The following is a 21,875-nucleotide window of genomic DNA, read 5'->3' as shown; positions in this document are numbered from 1 at the left end:
CAAACTTCAATCATTGAAAAAAATATTTGGGCTGAAAGGAGTTATGCAGTCAAACAAACAGGCGAGGAGACATCAGCCTTTATCACACCCAACAGAAGTTGTAGGATCCTGACTTTTAACACATGGAACTACTGCTACTTCTTGCCAACAATGTCTCCCACTCACCATGCATCCTTGTGCCCCATAAATTCAGTGCTGGACAGCCACATAATTCGTCCTAGCCCAACCAGCATCGGCTTTTGGAAGCAGCCTCTCCACATTGCCTTGATGGCTCACTCGACCCTGAGCCATGTGACACTGTGAGCCACTGTAACCAATTCATTGCTGCAGCAGCATTAGCAGAAGGCTAATTCTATTAGTAGTCTCAGTTTTGCCCATGCACCTTGAGCCCTAAGCAAAGTACCAGTGTAGTTTGTCAATCTACCTCATTTCTCTTCTCATAGTTTGTCCTGATCAATGTCCTACTTTCAATATTTAGCTTCCCCCCTCCCCCACCCCATCCCGCTCTGATCCATAAAAAAGTTCACTAACCTTTGACAATCTCCTTGTCCCTTTCTCATCCTTCCTGCTTACTTTGACTCAGCTGTACAAACTTGGGCTTCTCCTGTTTCTGAATATATGCTTTCACAGCTCATCATCCAGTGATTGTAAAAACCAGGAAATTTCATTCACCTGTACACTGCCAAGTCTTACCAGAACAATCCCAAACAATAATGCCATGAATGCAAACAAGCTAATGGCCCTGACACACAAAATATTTTGAACCATTCATTTAATTTGCTATTTCTTGTATCGGTGTCAATTTAACTCATCTTAAGTAACAATCCAGAATTTAAGGCTGATGTATTTTAACTTAAATCTAACTTTTTGTACTCTCTTGGCAGACCCACATTCCCAGTTATGTTTGACTCAAATGGTCCAAACATATTTTTTTGTCTGATAAAACCAAAGAAATTTTTTTTTTCTTCATCCATTTTGGCACCAGTAAATCCAGAGCTTCGAATGTATCAGAGCACTAAAAAAAACAAGCTGTACTATAAATAATTTCACGTGAAAAGACAATGTTTTATTCATGTTAACTGGAGCCAAACATAAACTATCCAAACTCAAATAATGTCTTATAAAAATCAACAAGCTGATTTTTCCTTTCTCTATTTTGTTCGCAGATTATCCACATCTCCAACACCAATTAAATTATCAAAATTCCTTGCGAGAGTCCATAATGTTCTAGAAAGGGTATTGGGATCTTGCAAAATAAAACAATTGTTGACCAATAAAACATTTACTTACTCAAATGATCCAATTTACATTCAGCGTTTTGAATTTCTGTGATACTTTCATGCTGGAATTCACATCTTAATATCTTGCCAAAATAAATTCTTTCAGGGACAAATCTCAAAAGACTTGTTAAGCTATAACAACCATCCTTTCCCAAGACAGCTTCACCATCACCATCCAATATTCTGCCATCCATTTTCCAAGTAACTTTAATTTCTTTTGGAAAGAAGGAATATATTCTGCATGATGAATAAGCAAATTCTTCCACTATTGGGTTTTCTGGCTGCAGTTTTATTTCATCATATTTTGGGATTGCTAAGCAGAAAGGAAAGGAAAAACAAGCTATAAAAGATTTCAATAAACTGCATGGATCTTAATAATTAATTTTTAATAGAATTATTAAAATGCATTTAGGATACAGATATTCAACTGGATAAGACCTTAGTAGTATTTTCATCAAATCACTCTACCATTATCTAGATGTCTGGACTCATCTGGAAACTCGATATAAAATCCAATATGATGATAGGGAAAATTAAATTCTATTCATTAAATAGATCTGTAGTAAAACTTTGATATTTCAAAGGAACCAAAGGTGAAGATTTGGTTCCATGAAAAATTATGTAAAGCTTTCTTTCAGTCATATATCATCTGTCCCCCTAAATCATCCCCACTTCTACCTAAATTTTCATCAATGTGCAATTGTTGAATGACAACATTGTCTGACTGGCTTAATGCAACCTAGATTGTATACCTAAAATGGATGAGAGGGGGGAGTGGGGGGGTGGCTTGGGAGGAGGGAGGGGGGGGGGAGAAAAAGTCACTGTATATGTGTGAAAAAGAAAAAGTGTATATCATGGCTAACGTGATTTATGGTGTGAAAAATAAAAAATTTTTTTTTTAAAATGTGCAATTATTGTAACCTCAACTATTGCAGTGATTTGTGGCCAACCTCTAATTCTTGCATCCCAAGAATGAATAAAATGAAAAAGATGTTGCTGCAATCTGTGCACAGAATTCTGTGAAAGTTGGAGGCAAGAGAGGAAGTGTGGAGATTTTGAACAGGTAGATCATCGCATTATTTTGGATATTCTTGGGGATCATCAGTGGGGTCACATGTGTGGAATTTAGAAGGAGGGTGATCTCTTTGATGAAATGATACTATCGGCTCTCCAATAATCAATAGTAAGCAAATATACCAGGAGATCGAAACAAAATCTTTTTCATAAAAATAGTGCTGTAATTGCAAGTCATTTTAACTTCTCTGATATTGACTGGATCTGCCATAGTGCTGAGATTGAAAAGGTCAAATTTGTTATGTCTATACAGGAACATTTTGCAAAGCAATAAGGAGATGGCTCCATTAGAGGTGACAACACTGAACCTCTTAAGAAATCAATGAAGACAAATGACTGAAGTGTCCATGGAGGAGCATTTGGACCATAATTCCAATAGTTATGGAAAAAGATTGGACTGGTCCTCAAGTTAAAATCTTTATTAAATAGAAGGTTACATTCAATGGCATCCATCACGCAAAAAGTTGAATGAGAGAGGCAGATTTGCAGTCACCAAAGACTCTCGGAAACTCTTCAGCTGTACCATCGAGAGCATTCTGGCAGGTTGCATCATTGCTTGGTATGGAAGTGCCAACGCTCAGGACAAGAAAAATATCCAGAGAATTGTTAACTCAGCCTGCAACATCACAGACACCAGTCTACACTCCACCGAGGACATGCTCAAGAGGCGGTATCTTAAGAAAGCAGCCTCTATCCTCAAAGACCCCCACCACCCAAGCCATGCCCTCTTCACTCAACTACCATCAGGAAAAAGGTACAGGAGCCTGAAGTTGAGCACTTAGTGGCACAAGGACAGCTTCTTCCCCTCTGCCATCAGATTCCTAAATGAAACGTGCTCGCTTCAGCAGCACATATACTAAAATTGGAACGATACAGAGAAGATTAGCATGGCCCCTGCATATGGATGACATGCAAATTCGTGAAGCGTTAAAATTTAAAAAAAAAGATTCCTAAATGAAACATAGACACTACCTTACTTTGCTTTTTCTTGCACTACTTTTATTTATTTGGTAAGGTTGGTTTAGATAAATGTTTGCACTATAACGCTGCCGCTAAATAATGAATTTTGTGACATATTCATGACAATAAAAGCTGATTCTAAAAGGACGTCTGGCAAGTGCGAGGTTTTTAAAAGTGAGAAAGGAAGAGTTTAGGCACAACATGTTGCTGTTAGGGTGAAGGACAAAGTGGGCAGGATTAGTGAACCCTGGTTGAGGAGAAATATTGAGACGTTGGTCAGTAAATGGAATAATTTGTCAGGTATTTTCAGCTGGGATGAAACAAATCCCTTGAGGAGTGCAAGGGAATGCAGTGCACAAAAGCAAAATTAGGAGGACAAGAGGATGAAATAAGTTTGACAAGGTAAAAGTGAACCGTAAGAGATTCCATAATTATATTAATAAATGGGTAACTAGGGCAGTAATAAGGATCAATGTGTGGAGCCAAAGAAAACGGATGAGATCTTACTTGAATATTTTTCCATTTGCATTTACCATTGAGAAGTTCATGGAAGTTCAGGAATTCAGGATTTAAAGCACATTATAGTAGATAAATCATCAGGGTCTGTTCAAATGAGACTTTGGAGATTCTGGAAACCCTCACGAGAGAGATCTGTATCATCATGAAAGTAGCTAGTGTTCTTCCTTTATTCGAAAACAAGCCAGGGAACTTCTCACTGGCAGGTCTAATATCAGTGGTGGGAGAGTTACTGCCAGTGTCTCTGAGAAACAGTATCTACATGGAAAGGCAAGGACAGTGGGAACAGTCAGCATAGCCTTGCATGTGCGGAGTCATGTCTCACAAATCTGATTCCATTTTCTGAAGAGGTTTTTCTACATGGACTTTAGGAAGTCTTTGGGTGGGACTGTTAGCATAGCAGTTAGCAGGATGCTATTACAGAGCCAGCGATTTGGGTTTGTATCTGATGCTGTAAGGAGTTTGTACATTCTATCTATGACCTGCATGGGCTTCCCCCTGGATGTTCAGATTTCCTCCCACCCTCCAAGTCGCACGAGGTTGTAGGTCGGAGTAAACCACGAAAGTCTGCAAACGAAGTTTGTAGTTTAATTGAGCGGTACAGGCTTCAATGGCCAGAATCAGCTTTTACCACGTTGATTTATGTATACTAAAAAAAAACCCCACATTTTAGGTAGGTTGAGGAAATTTAGATCACAGGACATCCAAGTAAGCTAGCCAAATTGCCACAGGATTAGCTTGGTGGCAAAGAGTCAAAGGGTTTTATTCCTAGATTGGTGGACCAAAAAGAAGAACGTGCCACAGGGATTACATCTGGGTCCACTATTGTTTATCATCCAGATGACCAATTTGGAGAAATGTGTAGTGACATGGTTAGTAACATTGCAGGTGTTACCAAAATTGGTGGTATTAGGGGCAGTAAAGCAAATTATCTACCATTACAATACGATCCAGATTAATTGGGAATGTGGACCAAAGAATGGGAAAAGAATTTAATTCTGACAAGTGTTATGGACCATAGAATGTGGTATGTTGTTATAAGGGATGGATTTCTGCTAAGAATTCTGTGCAATTTGCGGTACATCCAAGTGCTGACTCGCCAGTTGCTTGGAACTTTCAAGAACAAAGGGAGAATCCACCTCTGAAGCAGAGAGTGGCAGTTGGAGTGGCAGAGGGCAGCTGGAGAGCTGTTGAAAATGCACATGCCTCATAAGTGAGAATTCGTAGGCTTACTGCACTCAACATTAGTCATTTCTCTCTCCAATGTTCAATACGTCATCGTTTGTTGTTCAGTTAAAGAACTGAACTTGGACATTGAATTTCTATGGACTGTATTTTTTTAGACTGACTTAATTGACTGACTGACCTGGATTTTTGGGGGGAATTTTCCTTTTTGAATATTGGGCATAGACTGTAATGTTCTGGGTTACAAGGGCACAGTTCCCTGAAAATGGCAGCAGGAATATGTGGTGGAGAAGGCACACCTGCCTTCATCAGTCAGGACTTAAGTATAGGAATTGGAACATCAAATAAGTGTACAAAATATTGGTGAGATCACACTTGAGGCTGTGGAGTGACTTTATTGAGCTATATAAAATCATGAGGGTCAGAGATCAGTTGAATGGTTACCTATTTTTTTTTTCTCCAGGACACAGCCACCAAGATATGTCACAGATCATGGAAGCTTGGGAGTTCCAGGATGGGAATAGTGCTATCTTAAAAAGAGGAGGTGCTGGCCGTCTTCAAATGAATAAACGTGAACAAATCTCTGGGGATGGGCTTCTAGCAATGATGCCAATCTGTTGTTTAAATCCTAATGTGCATCTGTCATTTCTAGCCTCAATTTTCAATTCCCTAACCAGTAAAAATCAATTTTCATGATGCATTTTTGGTTATTAGCTTCCAGTATCTTTAACACATTCAGATTTTAAATTTCTCATGAGCTTTCCCCTTTCTATACCCTCCTGTAAAACCACAATTCAAATTCCCTACTCACTAAACTCTGATTGGTATATCTCTTCATTCCCCCTCAGTCATGCCATTGGTAATCAGGGCTTCAACCACCTGACCTGTATGTTTAGGAACTTCTTTCAGAAACTTCTCAGCCTCTTTAGCACTTTGTGATTTTTTTTTCCAATTCACCTCAATACACATCAACCCTTTGGCTTAGCCCAGTTATGAATTCATAAACAATCTATTGAAACTTTTCTATGCTACACATGCCATCCAACTGCTCCTATACCATAGCAACAAACAAGAAACGAAGGAAACAGAAATGTCAAAGAATAAAGGAGTAGATGAATGGGACAAGAAAATTATTCAGAGATATCAAAATTGTTCAGTGGAGATAGAGATCAGATGCTGGCATATAGAGCAGCCATTTTCTAATAGAGGCCATGCAGCACACCTCCACACACACCCCTCCCCCAACAGGACCACAGCACATTTAAAGGGAGCATGGACTGAAATCATTTAAAAAATTCAACATAGTAGGTGAGATGTCTAGAAGAAACCAACTAAACTTGACTGCTTCGCAGGGAAGGGGGCCCGTATACTTTGAGCAGAGTCCTAAGGTCTAAAAACAGTCCAGAATGGCTGACCTGGATAACTGACATGTGGATCAAATCCGTGCTTCAGGACTAAGAAAGGAGATAGAAGACACGCAGAAAGAAAAAAAAAAATCCTTCTTAATTTCATAATAAAACAGAACCCAAACATTGGGCAAAAATGTTCAATAAGTTAACATTTGATGCAAAAATTCTGATATTTAAATTCTTACAGTGAATTTTTTTTATCCCCACAATTACAGCTGACTAGATAATATCCAACTGCAAGATGATAATTCATGAAAAGAACTTCATAAATATAGCGAACATCTTTCTGAGCCCAATTTACCATTCCAGGTTGTTCCACATAATCCCTGACATTTTAAAAGTCACGCTATTAGTTAAAGAACAATTAAATGCAAAACAGTTTTCAGCCGTTACTCTTCCTGTCATGCTTAATAAATTTAAATCTTTTTAAATTCTTTCTGGGTTAATTTTGAGTAAAACCTAAATATTCCAGTTAACACAACAGTAAAACATGATACAATATGAAAAAGGTAAATTCTGACTGTACCTTTTAGATTTAGCAGCACTTCTTTTTGTGCTTTTGAAGCCGTGGCTGGATGTTCAACTTCACAAATGTATATTGTGTCATGGTCTTCAAGAATGGTTGGTGTAAAAATTAGAACACTAGTGACACTGTAAGTATGATCTATGTTTTCCAGCTCATTTAGCTCGTGGACATATTTGGTCCGATTTGTTCCATCTTGATCAATCGAATATTGAGTGTCTAGCTCATGTTTTACAACTTTTCTCAATATGTTGTTCTCTCTTTGGTACCAAGTGATAGCCAGTGGTCTTGGTTTAAATCCATCAATTGGGCAGGTCAAAGCAATCTCTTCTTCATGAATAATCCAACGTGGTGCTAGAACCTTTGTCATCTTTGGTGCAACTGGATTTTTTTTAAATAAAAAGAAAAGGATGATGCTTTCAGAATTCGCTGAGCACAACTGACAAATCCCTCATTTCACTTTATCTATTAAAGATAGAGTATAATGTGCAGTTTAGACATTTTAACAGAAGCTGCCCCTCTGTTAAAATTTACTGCGGGGTATTCCAGGCTCATTTGTCAGATACAACTACCAGAAAGACTAAATGTAAAAGGACATACTGACACAAAGAAACAGGTCAAAAGGGAAAAAAAAGTATTCCCATTTTCAGCTTTTACGGTTGTAAGGTGAAGGGACAAATGCAAACAAAAATAAATCATCAAAGAGATTAACAAGAGTGAAGATCTTAACAATTCCAAAGATATCCCGCACTAAAACATTGTACATGGCCAGAAGTCCATGAAGTTAGCACTTACCAACTTGTAGAAAACCCTTGTTCAATATTATACCTGTTTCATTATATCTCATGAAAACTTGTACAAACTGGAGCACACAATAAGAATGCTTATATATTCAGCAAGTTACTCAATCAAACAAAACACCATCATGATCTCTCTGGCTCTTGGTTGAAGTATACACAATCAGCTTCCTCTTTCAACATTGCAAATAAAAGGGTGAAAAAATTGAAAAACTCATACTAAGGATGTTGCCTGGCTTACAGCATCCAGATTACGGAGAAAGATTAAGGAGACAAGGACTTTATTCATTGGAATGTAGATGACTGAGAGGGTATTTGATAGAGGTATTTAAAATTATGAAGGGAATAGATAGAGTAGATGTAAATAGACTCTTTCCCCTGAGGGCAGGGGAGGTTGGAACAAGAGGGCATAAGTTAAGGGTAAAGGGGCAAAACTTTACGTGAAATATTAAAGGATCCTTTTTCACTCAGAGAGTGGTGGCAGAATGGAATGATCTTCCAAAAGAGATAGTTGCAGCAGGGTCCCTTCTGTCATTTAAGAGAAGGTTGGTTGTGTACATGGATGTGAGGGGTTGGAGGGTTATGGGCGGAGAGCAGGAGGGGGAAGCTAGTGGAGTTGTTCAAGTGAACCGGCGTGGACTTAAAGGGCCGACATGGCCTGTTTCCACGCCGTAAACAGTTATATGGTTATATTCTGCATGAAAGAAAATGAAACTGCAAATTATTTCTTTTTACAAACATAAAAAAAAGCTCATGTTACTTCTTGGAATAACTGGAATAAACAGCAGCTGAGTATAATCGAATACTCACCTACAGTTAGCAATGCTACACGCTTGTCTACAAATGTAGTCTGATCACAATGTACTCTAATGTAATTCCATTTGTTGCCTTCTTCAGTTCCCTCTAGTTATTCTTTCTCTTGAACATATTGAGCCTGCATAGTCCACTGTGATAGAGAGCTCCCAAAATACACCCTCAGGAACAAGATAGTTATTCTTATTTTTGTGTATACTGGCCCACCTCCCAAGATGGTGATCCCTGGGCCTGTCTACTGGATGTACAGTATCTTGGTATCTTTTTCACCATCCAGCTTTGATTCATGAGCTATCATTCAAATCATTGATAGAAATTGTGAACAGCTGATGCCTAACACTGGTCCTTGCGGCACCCTCTTTAGCAGGGCTGCCACTGGTGTGGATCCAGGGGAGTGGAGAGCGGATATACAGCACAGGTCTGATAGCTCCCTGCAGGCTTTAAACAGCCTGTTAAAGGGTCCAGTAATGTTTTATTTTTAAATCCTGCGACCAGAAGTCAATGCCAAGATGGCAGCAGCACCCATGTTGGGAAGCATACCACAATAGGTAGCAGACTCGAGGAGAACAATGAATCGGCGCAGGGCGCCAAGCAGGATGTACAGGCATGGGAGATTACGTAAAAGACAGTGGCCACGACAGCAGACAAGCAAATGGCTTAGCTGCTTAAGAACCCAGTCTGGCTGCGGGCTGCTGGCGACTTGCAGTCCAAGGGCTCACACCAAGCTGTGGGTTGCTGGAGACTGGCTCGTGGGGACAGGGTATTTGAACTGGGATCTGAGAGGGTACTGAGAGCAAGACAGGCTTGCGTAGAGACCTCAGACGCTGAAGTCTTCCTGATTGTCCCAGAGGTTTGGATCTGGAGATCAGATTGCTGATGACCGCAGAGGCTGCAGGAGCGCTGGACGTAAATCCTTGGTCAGTGACTCGAAAGGGACGCTCTTTTGCTTCTCTTTCTCCTACTGTTAAGGCTGCCAGGTATTGTTCTAGAAGACTACTTAGAGCAGACAAATGTTGAAGCATATCATGCATATTACCTTTTTAATGTAGTATTATGTGACAGCAAAAGGAACCATTTAACCTACTTTGTCAGTGCCTCTCAGTCCAAAAATGACATGCAGTATTATTTTTCCATCTGTTAACTTAATCCTCAATTTATCTTCAAATATTTCCCCCAACCCCATGTGTTCAAATTTTGGTTTTATAACCTCACGTGTAGCACTTAGTGTAGTGGTTTTCAAACTGCCCCCCCTAAACTTGCATTCCATCTTAAGCAATCTTTTTGCCACAAGTGCTCTGTGATTACTAACAGGTTGTTTAAGTTGATATTTCAGTAAAAGGGTGAAAACCACTGTTTTAATCGTACCTAATTGATTCGTTATGTGCAGGGTTTCATAACTCCAAAAGAAATGGGCCAATGACAATTTTTCTCAAGCAAAATATTTCAGTAACTATTGGGTCTGGAGCAGTGGTTCTCCACCTCCCCCCCCCCACCCCCACTCACATACCACCTGAAGTAACCCTTACTAATCAGAGCACTGATGGCATAGGGATTGTTTCAGGTGGAATGTGTTTGGTTGGGTGGGGGGTTGTTATTTGAAAACCAATGATTTATTGAAAGCTCTCAAGGCCCAAACATATCACATTCACTGGATTTCCCTTATCTATTCTGCAACCGGTTCTCTAAATTGGGGGGATGCTCACTTCCCTTTAACACAAATCTTAATACAAGATTGAAGTTAAACACTGGTAGTACAGTGATTACAAACAATTAAGAAAACAAATATGTGGAGATATTTGTGACATCATTTGTCCATAGTAATTTTCCAATTTGTGTAATGGGGGATCATTTCATTTTTCAACTTTCTGAAACCATTCTTCAAAAAAAACTGACAATTATTCAGTTATGTTCTTTCAGAACCACGTGAAGGTCTTAGATAGACATGTTTTGATCGAGGTCTCCATGAAGAGTATCAGTAAGACGGTTAAAATCTTAAAATTAAGAATTTTTTCACAAAAATAAATGGACAAAACAATATGAAAAAGGTAAATTGTATTAAAATGAAGGTGATGCCAAGATTACAGTATCTTTTTCAATTGTTGCCTATTGCAGTACCAACAAATTTATTTAAACTATTACATAATTATGACATATCAATCAAAACATGTCTATCTAAGACCTTCACATGGCCATGCCTCCCCCAAAATGACTTTCATTTCTGAAAGAACTGAATAATTGTCAGAGATCTTTTTTTTTTAAGAATGGTTTCAGAAAGTTGAAAAATGAAATGATCCCCATTACACAAATTAGAAAATTACTATGGACAAATGATGTCACAGATATCTCCACGTATTTGTTTTCTTAATTGTTTGTAATCACTGTACTACCAATGTTTAACAAACTGTTGGCAATTTCATTGGAAAAGCTAACATAGGACTATAAACTGGGAAGAATTAGGCTTCTGGATTTTAAGAAATACTATATATCAGCACAAGCCAAGGTTTTTTATCATTCTTCTTTGAAGAAGACAGTCCCCCTTCTTGGATCTGAATGTGACTGAATTCAATAAAAGAGGAGACAGTGAAGGACTTCATTTACAAGTGGAATGTTAAATTAATAAGAAAAAAGATGGATAGCCCTATATTAAAACTTATGATTAGAATAGGACAAGAAATAAATGAGTGTATTGGGGAAAAAAACGCAGGTATATCATTAAGAACCCCATTATGTAAAAATGTGTAGCTTCCTATGAATCTAGGGAACAAAATATTGAATTCACAGTATGATTAAAGGAATAAGATATATTGATGATTGTTATGTGGAGGAATCTCTTATGTCTTTTGAACAATTAAGAACTAAATATGGAGTAGCCAATAGGACTATTTTGTTTTCTCCAGCTAAGATTGTTCCTAAGAGCAAGATGGGGGCCAATTTGGCCCCATCTGAAATTAATGAAATAGACAAAACAATTTGGCTAGGAAATACATCTAAATTTATACCTAATATGCACTATTGCTCCATGGAATATGCTTTATTACTATGGAATAACAAAGTGCTGAAAATTGAAAGTATGAAACCAAGTTTACAGAGATCAAGAGAGAGATGGGAGTCAGATCTAGGTGTTGCAATAATGGAAGATGTTGGTCTGATTGGTGTTTGGACAGCATGACATCAATTATAAATGCAAGAAATGGACTAGTACAATAAAATTTCCTACACCAATTATATCTCACACCACTGAAGTTGCATAAATCAAAACCGGAAATATCGGAGATGAGTTTTAGGTTTAGGACAGAAATAGGAACATTCTTACATGCTACATGTGAAGGTGAGACCTTTCTGGCAGGATACTGCTGAAATATTAACAAGAATAACAGGGGTGGCCTTCATGGGCAACCTGGAGCTTTATCTTTTGGGTAACTTCATAGAAATAAGCAAAAAACTAACAAAATTTCAAATTTCATTTGTTAAAATAGCCTTAGCAGTGGCTAAGAAATGTATTGTGATTACTTGGAAAAATCTGACTCCCCTCTACAGGTAGCATGATGGGCTGCCGAGATGAATAGTTAAATACCTATAGGAAAAAATATATATAACAAAGAATAAATAGGACATATTTATCAAGATATGGCAGCCATGTTTGGATCATACAGGGGCCCAATTATATTTATAGCTACTATAATAAAAAGGACAATAATGGATGCTGCTACAGTATAAATGCAAGTGATTTCCCCATATAGAATTTTTATGGTCAACATAAATGTGAGCCCTGATTGTGCATGTGCATCTATAATGTGAGGGTTGCTTTATTTTAAATATATATGAGAATTTGTTATGTATTTTTATGGGGAAAAAAAAAAATAAATAAAATATATTTTTTTAAAAGTCACTTTTAAAGAATTATTTATAGTTTATACTTACTTCCTTCAACTCTAAGTTTGATGGACTTACTAATCTTGCCTTTCACAGTGCTATGGTAAACAGAAAGCGAGAGAATGGCTTCATTATCTTTATCGATATCAGGGCAAAATTTAACTTTGCAGTTCACACTGGCACTCCCATCACTAATCTGTTTGACAACTGACATGCTAAATACAAAAGATTCATTGAAAGAGAGGTCTTCTGAAATAAGTGCATGTTGTTCATTTTCCACAGATGTGCACAAGTTCGCATTTGAAGTCCATCGGTAAATCATTTCTTTACTTCTCCCCTTTCTTTGTAGAAACCAATGTAAGTAAATGCTTTGAGGTTTATATCCTGATATCTGACAACTCAGTGTACAATTTTCCAAATGTATAATATGTGGAGGACTGCTGATATCAGAAACTTTTGGAGGCACTAGAAAAAAATAAAAAATAAAAGTTATTCCTTCCATAGAAGAAAGATTTGTTATTTCAAAAATATCAGAATTAACATCAAAGGGAACAAATAAGAAAATGACAGTACAGAGCTCAGTGTTTCATGAAATAAAAAGCCATTTCTCATGAAGGAAATGAGCCTACTCTAAATGATTGGCATTTCCAAGCTTAAAAATGAGAGACAGAGACCCACAAATACAGTAGATCAGAAACAAAAATTGAGCCAATGCAAAGTAAGAAACATCAGGTTGCAAGGAGAGTAGGACAGGAACTGCAGAAGTCACAAGAGGTATGAAAAATTATGTTAGACAAAACAAGAAATCATGGAAAAATGGAGAAATACCAGTGTACTATTAGATGAAAAGAGCAGGCAAAGTGCCAAGCCACTTTATCCCAAAGGGGAGAGGTAGCAACACAGAGATAAACCCATTGTATGAAAACAGGTAATGTTCAATGGATCAAGCCCAATCAGCATAAAGACATCAGTGAGATCAAGAGATGGGAAAATATTCACTCAAGCAACATCATGTGAAACCAACATACATGAAAAAAATTTGCACATCCTTCAGCACTTGACTCAACGCACTTTTAACACATGAGTATTTACATATTTACAAAGGGCTCAGTCTCTGAAAGCAAGCCATTGGGGGAAATTTGGGAAACAGGTTCCTACAAATCATTCACAATAATTTCTGAAATATTTTGGTATTCTAAAGCAAAAGTAAGCATTGTAACAAATTGTGTATTTGAAAAAAAAATCATGCTTCACACAAAAAAGATTAAATCAGTGGTTCTCAGCCTTTTATTTCCATTCGCATGCAACCTTAAGTAATCCCTCACTCACCACAGAGTGCATGACATACTTAAGGTGGTATGTGAGTGGAAAATAAAAGGTTGAGTACCACAGGATTAAACCTAATGCCTTAAGCAGTTGCTTAGACTCATCTTGGAGATTTTATCAAATTAAATTTCAGACTTGTGCACTGAATTTCCCATAGGTATATTAGCCCCAATCAAATGTAGCATTGGCTATTCTTATTCTCTGGGTAGTAGCATTTCTTGGAAAATAATCATTGTGCATAGACATAGCTACCTTTTTTTTTAAATTTTTTATTTTTCACACCATAAATCACATTAGCCATGATATACACTATTTCTTTTTCACACATATACAGTGACTTTTTCTCCCCCCCCCCTTTCCTCCCAAACCACCCCCCCACCCCCCCCTCTCATCCATTTTAGGTATACAATCTAGGTTGCATTAAGCCAGTCAGACAATGTTGTCATTCAACAAAATTACACCAGAAATTCTACTGAGTCCATTCTTTTCTTTCCTTCTCCTTCCATCAACTTAGGTAATGTTTGTCCCCAGTAGGTTTTCGCTATTGTATTTAATGTAAGGCTCCTATACTTGTTCAAATATTTCAATATTATTTTTTAACCTATATGTTATTTTTTCTAATGGAATACATTTATTCATTTAAATTTAGTAGTTTCTTCCTTTTAATTTGGTTATGTATTCCATTAATATTTAAAGACATATAGTTCAGCGTAGCCCTTTTATATTTTGTTTATCTTCTCTTTCCGTTTTTCCCTCATTACCTTTCCTCCTTTTCCATTTCTGTTTTCTTATTTTCAACTCTTTATAAGACAACATTCCTACAACATCCAACATTTTCCTTATTCTCCTATTTCTATCTTATTTATCCCCAATCTCCCCTTCACCTCCTGAGTTGTCCTTTATCCCTTGTCGGACAACCACATCTCCCCTCTCCATTTGGATTTGCGAATCCACTCGCAAGCGTCAACTGATTTTGCAGTGACCGCTATTTCCCCCCTCCCCGCCTCCCCCAGAAAAGATTTCACTTTTCATATGTCACAAAGGTCACTCTTTTAATTCCCTCCTTATTCTCTCTATTCCATTACCTTCCCTTATTAATTCTTGTCTATACTATCTATATTTTCCTCTAAGTACAGATACATTCATGTATGCTCATTGTCTCTATTCACTCTTATACCTCTTTACCCGCATACATATCAATCGTGATCATTTTTACTCTCGTTACCCGTCTTCATCCCTCAGTCTATTTTTGTCTTTACCCACATACATATCAATCGTGATCATTTTAACTCTCATTACCCGTCTTCCTCCCTCAGTCTATTTTTGTAATTGTTCTGCAAATTTTCGTGCTTCTTCTGGATCCGAGAATAGTCTGTTTTGTTGTCCTGGAATAAATATTTTCAAATCCGCTGGATGCTTTAGTATAAATTTATACCCTTTCTTCCATAAAATCACCTTTGCTGTATTGAACTCTTTTCTCTTCTTTAGGAGTTCAAAACTTATATCTGGATAAATGAAGATTTTTTGCCCTTTATACTCCAGTGGTTTGTTGCCCTCTCTTACTTTTTCCATTGTCTTCTCCAGTACCTTTTCTCTTGTAGTATATCTTAGGAATTTTACTACAATAGATCTTGGTTTTTGTTGTGGTTGTGGTTTAGAGGCCAATACTCTATGTGCCCTTTCTATTTCCATTTCTTGCTGTAGTTCTGGACATCCTAGGGTCTTAGGGATCCACTCTTTTATAAACTCCCTCATATTCTTGCCTTCATCTTCCTTAAGGCCCACTATCTTTATGTTATTTCTTCTGTTATGGTTTTCCATTGTATCTATTTTTTGAGCTAGTAGTTCTTGTGTCTCTTTAGTTTTTTTATTAGATTTCTCCAATTTCTTTTTTAAGTCTTCTACCTCCATTTCTGCTGCTACTGCCCGCTCTTCCATCTTGTCCATTTTCTTTCCCATTTCTGTTAAGGTCATCTCCATTTTATTTATTTTCTCTTCTGTGTTGTTTATTCTTTTTCTTAAATCCTTAAATTCCTGTGTTTGCCATTCTTTAAATGACTCCATGTATCCTTTAATAAGAGCAAGTATATCCTTTACCTTGCCTTTCTTTTCTTCTTCTATTTCCCTGTACTCTTCCTCTTCCTCTTCTTCTTCCTCTGGGTTGACCATCTGTTGTTTCTTTGGTGCCCTTTCCTCCTCTTCTTTCTTGTTTCTATTGTCTTCTGTGGTCTCTTCTTGCTGCAGGTGTTCTGCAGCTGTCGTTGCCGGCTGTGGAGATCGACTCCCCAGCTGGTCCCCCCTCCCGTCGGTGTGTTTTTTTTCATTCGCATCGCGCATGCGCGAAGTATCGCGCATGCGCGGTTGCGCACTTTTACTCGGCTCTGCGAGCCATTTTTGTAGTCCATTATTTACCGACCTGAGGGAGCGGGTTTCTCTCTCCGCAGCGGGCCTCTTCAGACAGGTAAGGCCTTCACCTTTTTCCTCCTTTGTCTTCTCTTCCTCTCTTCTTACCGTTGCTTTCGATTTTTCTTTTTTTGTCGCCATCTTCTTTCCACCTTTATACTCACTTTTCTGTAACTTTTATTTCTGTGCCTTTGTGTTTTCTTTTGTTTTTCCCGACTTTTCTGGAGAGGGCTGGAGTTCACCGTCCGGCCACTACTCCATCACATGACTCCTTCCGTGCATAGACATAGCTACCTGACGCATTTATAATATTTTCACAGTGTGGAAGTGAACAAATGAATCAAAATGCAAGAGATCACACGAGGAGTCACGGGTTGGTGGGCACAATATGATGAATATTTTATTTACATTGCATCTTTAATGCACCAAAATGGCCCAATAATATTATGTTATCATAATAAAATATTTGATTGAGAGCTTACTTTTTGCTTTGGAATACCAAAATATAACAGAAATTATGATGGGTTTCTGGAGATGATGGCCAAGTGCCTGGGCAAAATGATTGGAGGAAAAATAAGCACAGAATTCCAAAATTTTGCTCAGAGATGCAGTTAAGTTCGGGAATGATCAAAAACTCAGAACTGTGAATTTTAAAACTATGCAAATAGATGCCAAAGGAGGTTGCAAACTCCAGTGACAGCTAAACCTGACTGTACAATATGGAACACAGAATACTTTGGTTGACTTTGTTTCCAAAAGTTAGAACAAGAAACATTTTCCAGGAATGTGTCCTTCCATTTCTCATTCACTTTTTAAAAAATGGACATAGAAGCTTTAAATTGAGAAGTTCTAATGTAAATACAAAAGAGTCAAATGCAGAATAAGAGATCTAACATGGGATTTAATCACAAGAGAAAGTCTATCTTTCCTTTCTGATAAATATTATTTTGATTAAAATCATGCCTTTGAACTTTTAACTGCTCAATCAAATTGACCCATCATGTCTCTTTGCCTACAAACTGTGTCTGTATACAAAGAGATGCTTAAGGTCAACAGATCTGAAGAAATTTATACCTATTCATCACAAAGCAAAGCATTTAAAACAAATTAAAACACACAAAGCTGGAGAAACTCAGCACATCAGTGTACTTTGTATAGCAAAGAAAAAATACATAACTGACGTTTCGGGCTTGAGCCCTTCATCAAGGTATGGAAAAGTGTCAGCAGGCATCCAAGCAAGAGTAAGGGGGAGGTGTGGTCTCAAAGGTAGGAAGTGATAGGTGAAGAAGGGATAGCAGTGATCAAGGGGAGGAGGGATAGCTAGGTGAAAGGTGTAATGATAGTGATCGAATACAAGATGAAACAAAAGGAGGGAGGAGAAATGGAAAGGAGAAGGGAAGGAGGGAGGGAAAAGAGGAGAGCAGGTTAGCAGAAATCAGAAAAGTCGACATTAATGCCATCTGGCTGGAGAGTGCCCAGGTGGAAAATTAGGTGTTGTCTCTCCGATTTGTAGGTGGTCTTGGTGGGACCATGGACAAACATTGAGTATGGGAGTGTGACACAGAATGAAATGGTTGGCTCTGGTGCAGACATAGGGAAGGTGCTCAGTGAAGCAATCTCCCAATCTGCGACCAGTCTCTCCGATGTAGAGAAGGCCACAAAGAGAGCACCGGATGCAGTGAATTAGTCCTGCGGATACACAATTGAAGTGTTGCTTCACTTGAATAGCCTGTTTGGGCCCTGGACTGTGGTGAGGGGGGGGGAGGTATGGCACCTCCTGCAGCCATGGGAAGGTGCTGGAAGAGGGGAGGGGGGTGTGATGGAGATTGGTGGGTAGTGACGAGTGCACGAGGGAGTCATGGAGGGAGCGGTCCCTAGAGAAGGAAGAGAGGGGAGGGTGTGGCTTGTAGTGGGATCCTGTTGTAAGTGCCGGAAATTCCAGAGGATTATGTGTTGGATGCAGAAGTTGGTGGGGTGGTAGGTGAGGACAAGGGGGATCTATGTTTGTTGTGTCTGGGGGCAGAGGGGGCCAGGGCAGATGAACGGGTGAGGGCAGATTTGATGGTGGTGGAGGGGAAGCCACATTTGTGGAAGAAGTCAGACATTTCAAAAGATCTGGACGAGAAGACCTCATCTTGGGAACAAATGCAGCAGAGATGGAAAAATTGAGAGGTGGGAACAGAAACCTTGTAGGGGACAGGGTGTGAGGAAGTGTATTCAAGGTAGTTGTGAGAGTTGGTGCCCTTGTAATATGTCAGTGGAAAGCTTATCTCCTGAGATGGAGACAGAGAGACCCAGGAAGGGAAGAGTGCTTTCGGAGATGGACCAGGTGAGTTTGAGATTGGGGTGGAAGTTGACAAGCTCATCATGAGTACATGAGGCAGCCTCAATGTAGTCATCGATGTACCAGAGGATCAGTTGAGGGATCTTGCCCGTGTAGACTTGCAGCATGGATTGCTCCACAAACAGGTAGGCATAGCTGAGACCCATGGCTACTCCTTTGATTTGGAGGATGTGAGATGAGTTAAAGGAGTTGTTGTTTAAAGTGAGGACAAGTTCTGCTAGGCAGAGGAGGATGGTGGTAGAGGGTGGCTGGTTGGGTCTTTAGTCCAAAAAGAAGCAGAGTGCTTTGAGTCTTTCTATATGGGGGATGGAGATATAAAGGGATTGGACATCCATCGTGAAGATGAGAGTGTCCAGTTCGGGGAATCTGTATTACTTCCATTTAAAACAAATGTTTGTCCACAGATCAGTTGAAAGAATTACCTAATAGTTCAGATTAATTTGTGGCAATAAAGTGAATGAATATGTGAGGTACAGAAAGAGTTTAGTCAGACGTGTTTTAAATATTCATACTTCTAATGTAGAGAAGGGTTATCTCACCTTTTCTGAAATACTTTAAATATAGAAAAAATCCAATGACCATGATCAATGAGCATATCAGCCAACTAGCAAATACACTGCCAGCTATTATATTCCCTGGTATAACAACTTCTGGCTCTGTAAGAAAAAAAAACAAGCACAATGATTTTACATTTGCAAATCATAATTTTACAAAATTAATAAATCTTAAAAGTTGGACAGAAGTTGGGAAAGAAACATTATTTGAAAGATCTTCAGAATTATCAACATTAATACATCTTCCTTTGGCATTGATCATTTCAGCATTTCTTGGCAAAAGCCTACTCCATTATTCGTACTGTAGCGGCGGCTACGCTGCTGACTGAAGGATCGCACAACCAGACGGGTTGAGTTCAGTGAGCAAAACTGATTTATTGCAGGCTGCCTGGCTGGTCTTATACTCCCAGCCCGGACCTGGCTGGTCTTATACTCCCAGCCCGGACCTGGCTGAGAACCGTGCTGGGGGGCCCCGATGTCACCGTGGCGTCACATGGGTTGCCAAGCGCGGGCTTCTGAGCCCGATGCCGAGGTCGGGAGGAAACCCCAGCCGGCGCCATTTTGGCTGGCTCCCCTGCCGCATGCGTGACAAGTGGGGCCGGTTCACTTGCCTAATGGCGTATCGCCACAGTACCTTGTTTTGTCAAAAGTTTTGAGATTAAAGAGCTTTGTATCATTTTGTGCCAGAATATTACAATATATATTCACTGTACAAAATAATGGTCATAACCTTCAAAACTACCAGTTTTGTACAAAATCAATCTGGAAAATAAAAATGCCTCTCAGGTCATCTTTACTTGGTGCAGTCCAAATGAGTTTCCAGATCTTCCATTGTGGTTGATTCTTGTAGGCCCTCTAAAATAGCTGAACTCACTGCTCAGTGGAACAATTACAGGTATGTAATCTTTTATCTGAAACCCTTGGGACCAGACATTTCTTGGAATTCGAAATTTTTTGGATATTAGAATAATAGTAATGGCGGTTACTTTAAGTAATTGCACTGATTTCAGATTCACGCAAAACAACGACACACTCCAACTTGAAGGGTCTCTGGGCAGGGGATGGGGGAAGGGGCTGCAGCAGCACTGGATGGGGGTGGGGTTGGAGCGGCATTGGACCCAGGGTGGTGAGAAGGTGGTGGTAAATGAAGTAAGCTATGGACCATAAAATTACAGCGTACTTTTTATTTTTAATTAAAACAGTAAAATTTCAAACAAAAATTTCAACAACTTATTTTTCTGCTTCTTTAAGTCATAATATAGTGATAATTCCCACACCATAATCTTCAGTAAGACCCTGCACAGATACACCATGATCAAACTTCTCCAATAGCTCTACTTCCTGTACTATCGATAATGACAGACACTTCCTTTTCTGCTTCTCTCAGTTACCCATAAGGTACTCTGCACCTCTTTTTGACATTTTCACAATCTTCAAAGACCGTGAGCAGCAGAGGCCTGACTGGTAGGAGCACTGAGACACGGCGCTGGTCGGGGGTGGGTCGGGCCGGGTCGTGTTTGGCACCAAACGCAAGCTTGGGAGTGCAGACGACATCCATGGAAAAATGTTTGGTTTTTGGAGGTTTTGCTTTTCAGAATTTCAGATAAAAGATTATGTACCTGTACCACTATACTGACACACAGAAAGTGCAAAACCAGTGGATCTCCCAACATCAAAATCAGATACTCTCAAACTTCTCAACTTTACAAAGTTCTACACACAATCATCTGCTCACTAGGAGAGCCACTCTACAGTCTTCTTCTTCTTTCTTTCTTTGGCTTGGCTTCACGAAGTCGATAAACAGCTGATATCATTCTTCTGCAATTAAAGGATGTCAGATTATTCCATCACAATCCATGGGAACATCCTGCTCCACTCTTTCTTACAGACTCCTTTATTATGAGTCTACTAATTTCAATGTCTCATTACACCGACAAGTTACTTCAGATAGGATTTGAGCTAGACAACTCTCAGTTGCATTCAATGAATTTGGTCTGTAGCCACCCTTCATAATTGAGTTTGTCAGCTCTATACTCAAAATTAATGTACTCCACAATTAGTACTTCACAAGTTTTGTTATAAACTTCCAGATCAAAAAGTTTTATATTGTTTTGTGCTCCAGACTTTGACCGATGAATTTCCAGTTAAAGCCATAGGATTATGAAAGCAGGTAACAGAAAATCTGCAAGCTTTACAAATAGTGTTCGGGCGAGGAATCCGACATCCTTGTCCTTCCAAGGTTCTGGGTCCACAAACGTGGTTCAGTTCAGAGACAACAAATGTGAACACTGCCACCAAGTCCACATTCTACGAAGAAAACAAAATCAATACCTAAACAATTTTACAAAAGTCAACAAATTTTGTGTATCATGCACATGGACAATAAAGGAATCTTTGAAGAAGGGACCAAGAGTAGTGGATTTGCTGGTGATATTAAATTGCATGGGAAAGTAATTGTGCAGAGGATGTAGAATCTTCAGATACAGATAGGTTCATGAGAGGAAAAGGGTCTGTCAAATGGAGAGCAATATTGCTCATGAGTGGAAAAGGGTCTGTCAAATGGAGAGCAATATTGCTCATGAGTGGAAAAGGGTCTGTCAAATGGAGAGCAATATTGCTCATGAGTGGAAAAGGGTCTGTCAAATGGAGAGCAATATTGCTGAATGTGAGATCACCCAATTTGGAAGAAAATAAGATCAGAATATTATTTAAAAGGTGAAAGATTGCACCATCCTGTCGTTCAGAGGGACCTGGGAGTGCTTGTGCATTAATCGCAAAAGGTTGTTTTGAAAGTGCCACAGGAGATCCAGCAGGGAAA

At 38.9% G+C, this 21,875-nt stretch overlaps 1 protein-coding gene and 1 non-coding gene across 2 annotated transcripts in view; one reads left to right on the top strand and one right to left on the bottom strand.

The window, feature by feature from the left end:
• LOC138743289 (uncharacterized) overlaps positions 1 to 21,875 on the bottom strand; it is a 43,307-nt gene that overhangs the window by 5,987 nt on the left and 15,445 nt on the right. The window contains exons 5-8 of the mRNA XM_069898387.1: positions 19,043 to 19,159; positions 12,479 to 12,895; positions 6,951 to 7,328; positions 1,291 to 1,593 (exon numbers count right to left, since the gene is read on the bottom strand). Coding sequence (XP_069754488.1) covers positions 1,291 to 1,593; positions 6,951 to 7,328; positions 12,479 to 12,895; positions 19,043 to 19,159 — 1,215 coding nt within the window. The remainder of the gene's footprint in view (positions 1 to 1,290; positions 1,594 to 6,950; positions 7,329 to 12,478; positions 12,896 to 19,042; positions 19,160 to 21,875) is intronic.
• On the top strand, positions 3,187 to 3,293 carry LOC138752116 (U6 spliceosomal RNA). Its single transcript, XR_011350389.1, has one exon. It is a non-coding gene; the product is annotated as a U6 spliceosomal RNA (small nuclear RNA).

The sequence above is a fragment of the Narcine bancroftii genome, chromosome 1 (genome assembly GCF_036971445.1).
Source record: "Narcine bancroftii isolate sNarBan1 chromosome 1, sNarBan1.hap1, whole genome shotgun sequence".
Classification (NCBI taxonomy): domain Eukaryota; kingdom Metazoa; phylum Chordata; class Chondrichthyes; order Torpediniformes; family Narcinidae; genus Narcine; species Narcine bancroftii.
This window is presented reverse-complemented; position numbering and strand designations above follow the sequence as displayed.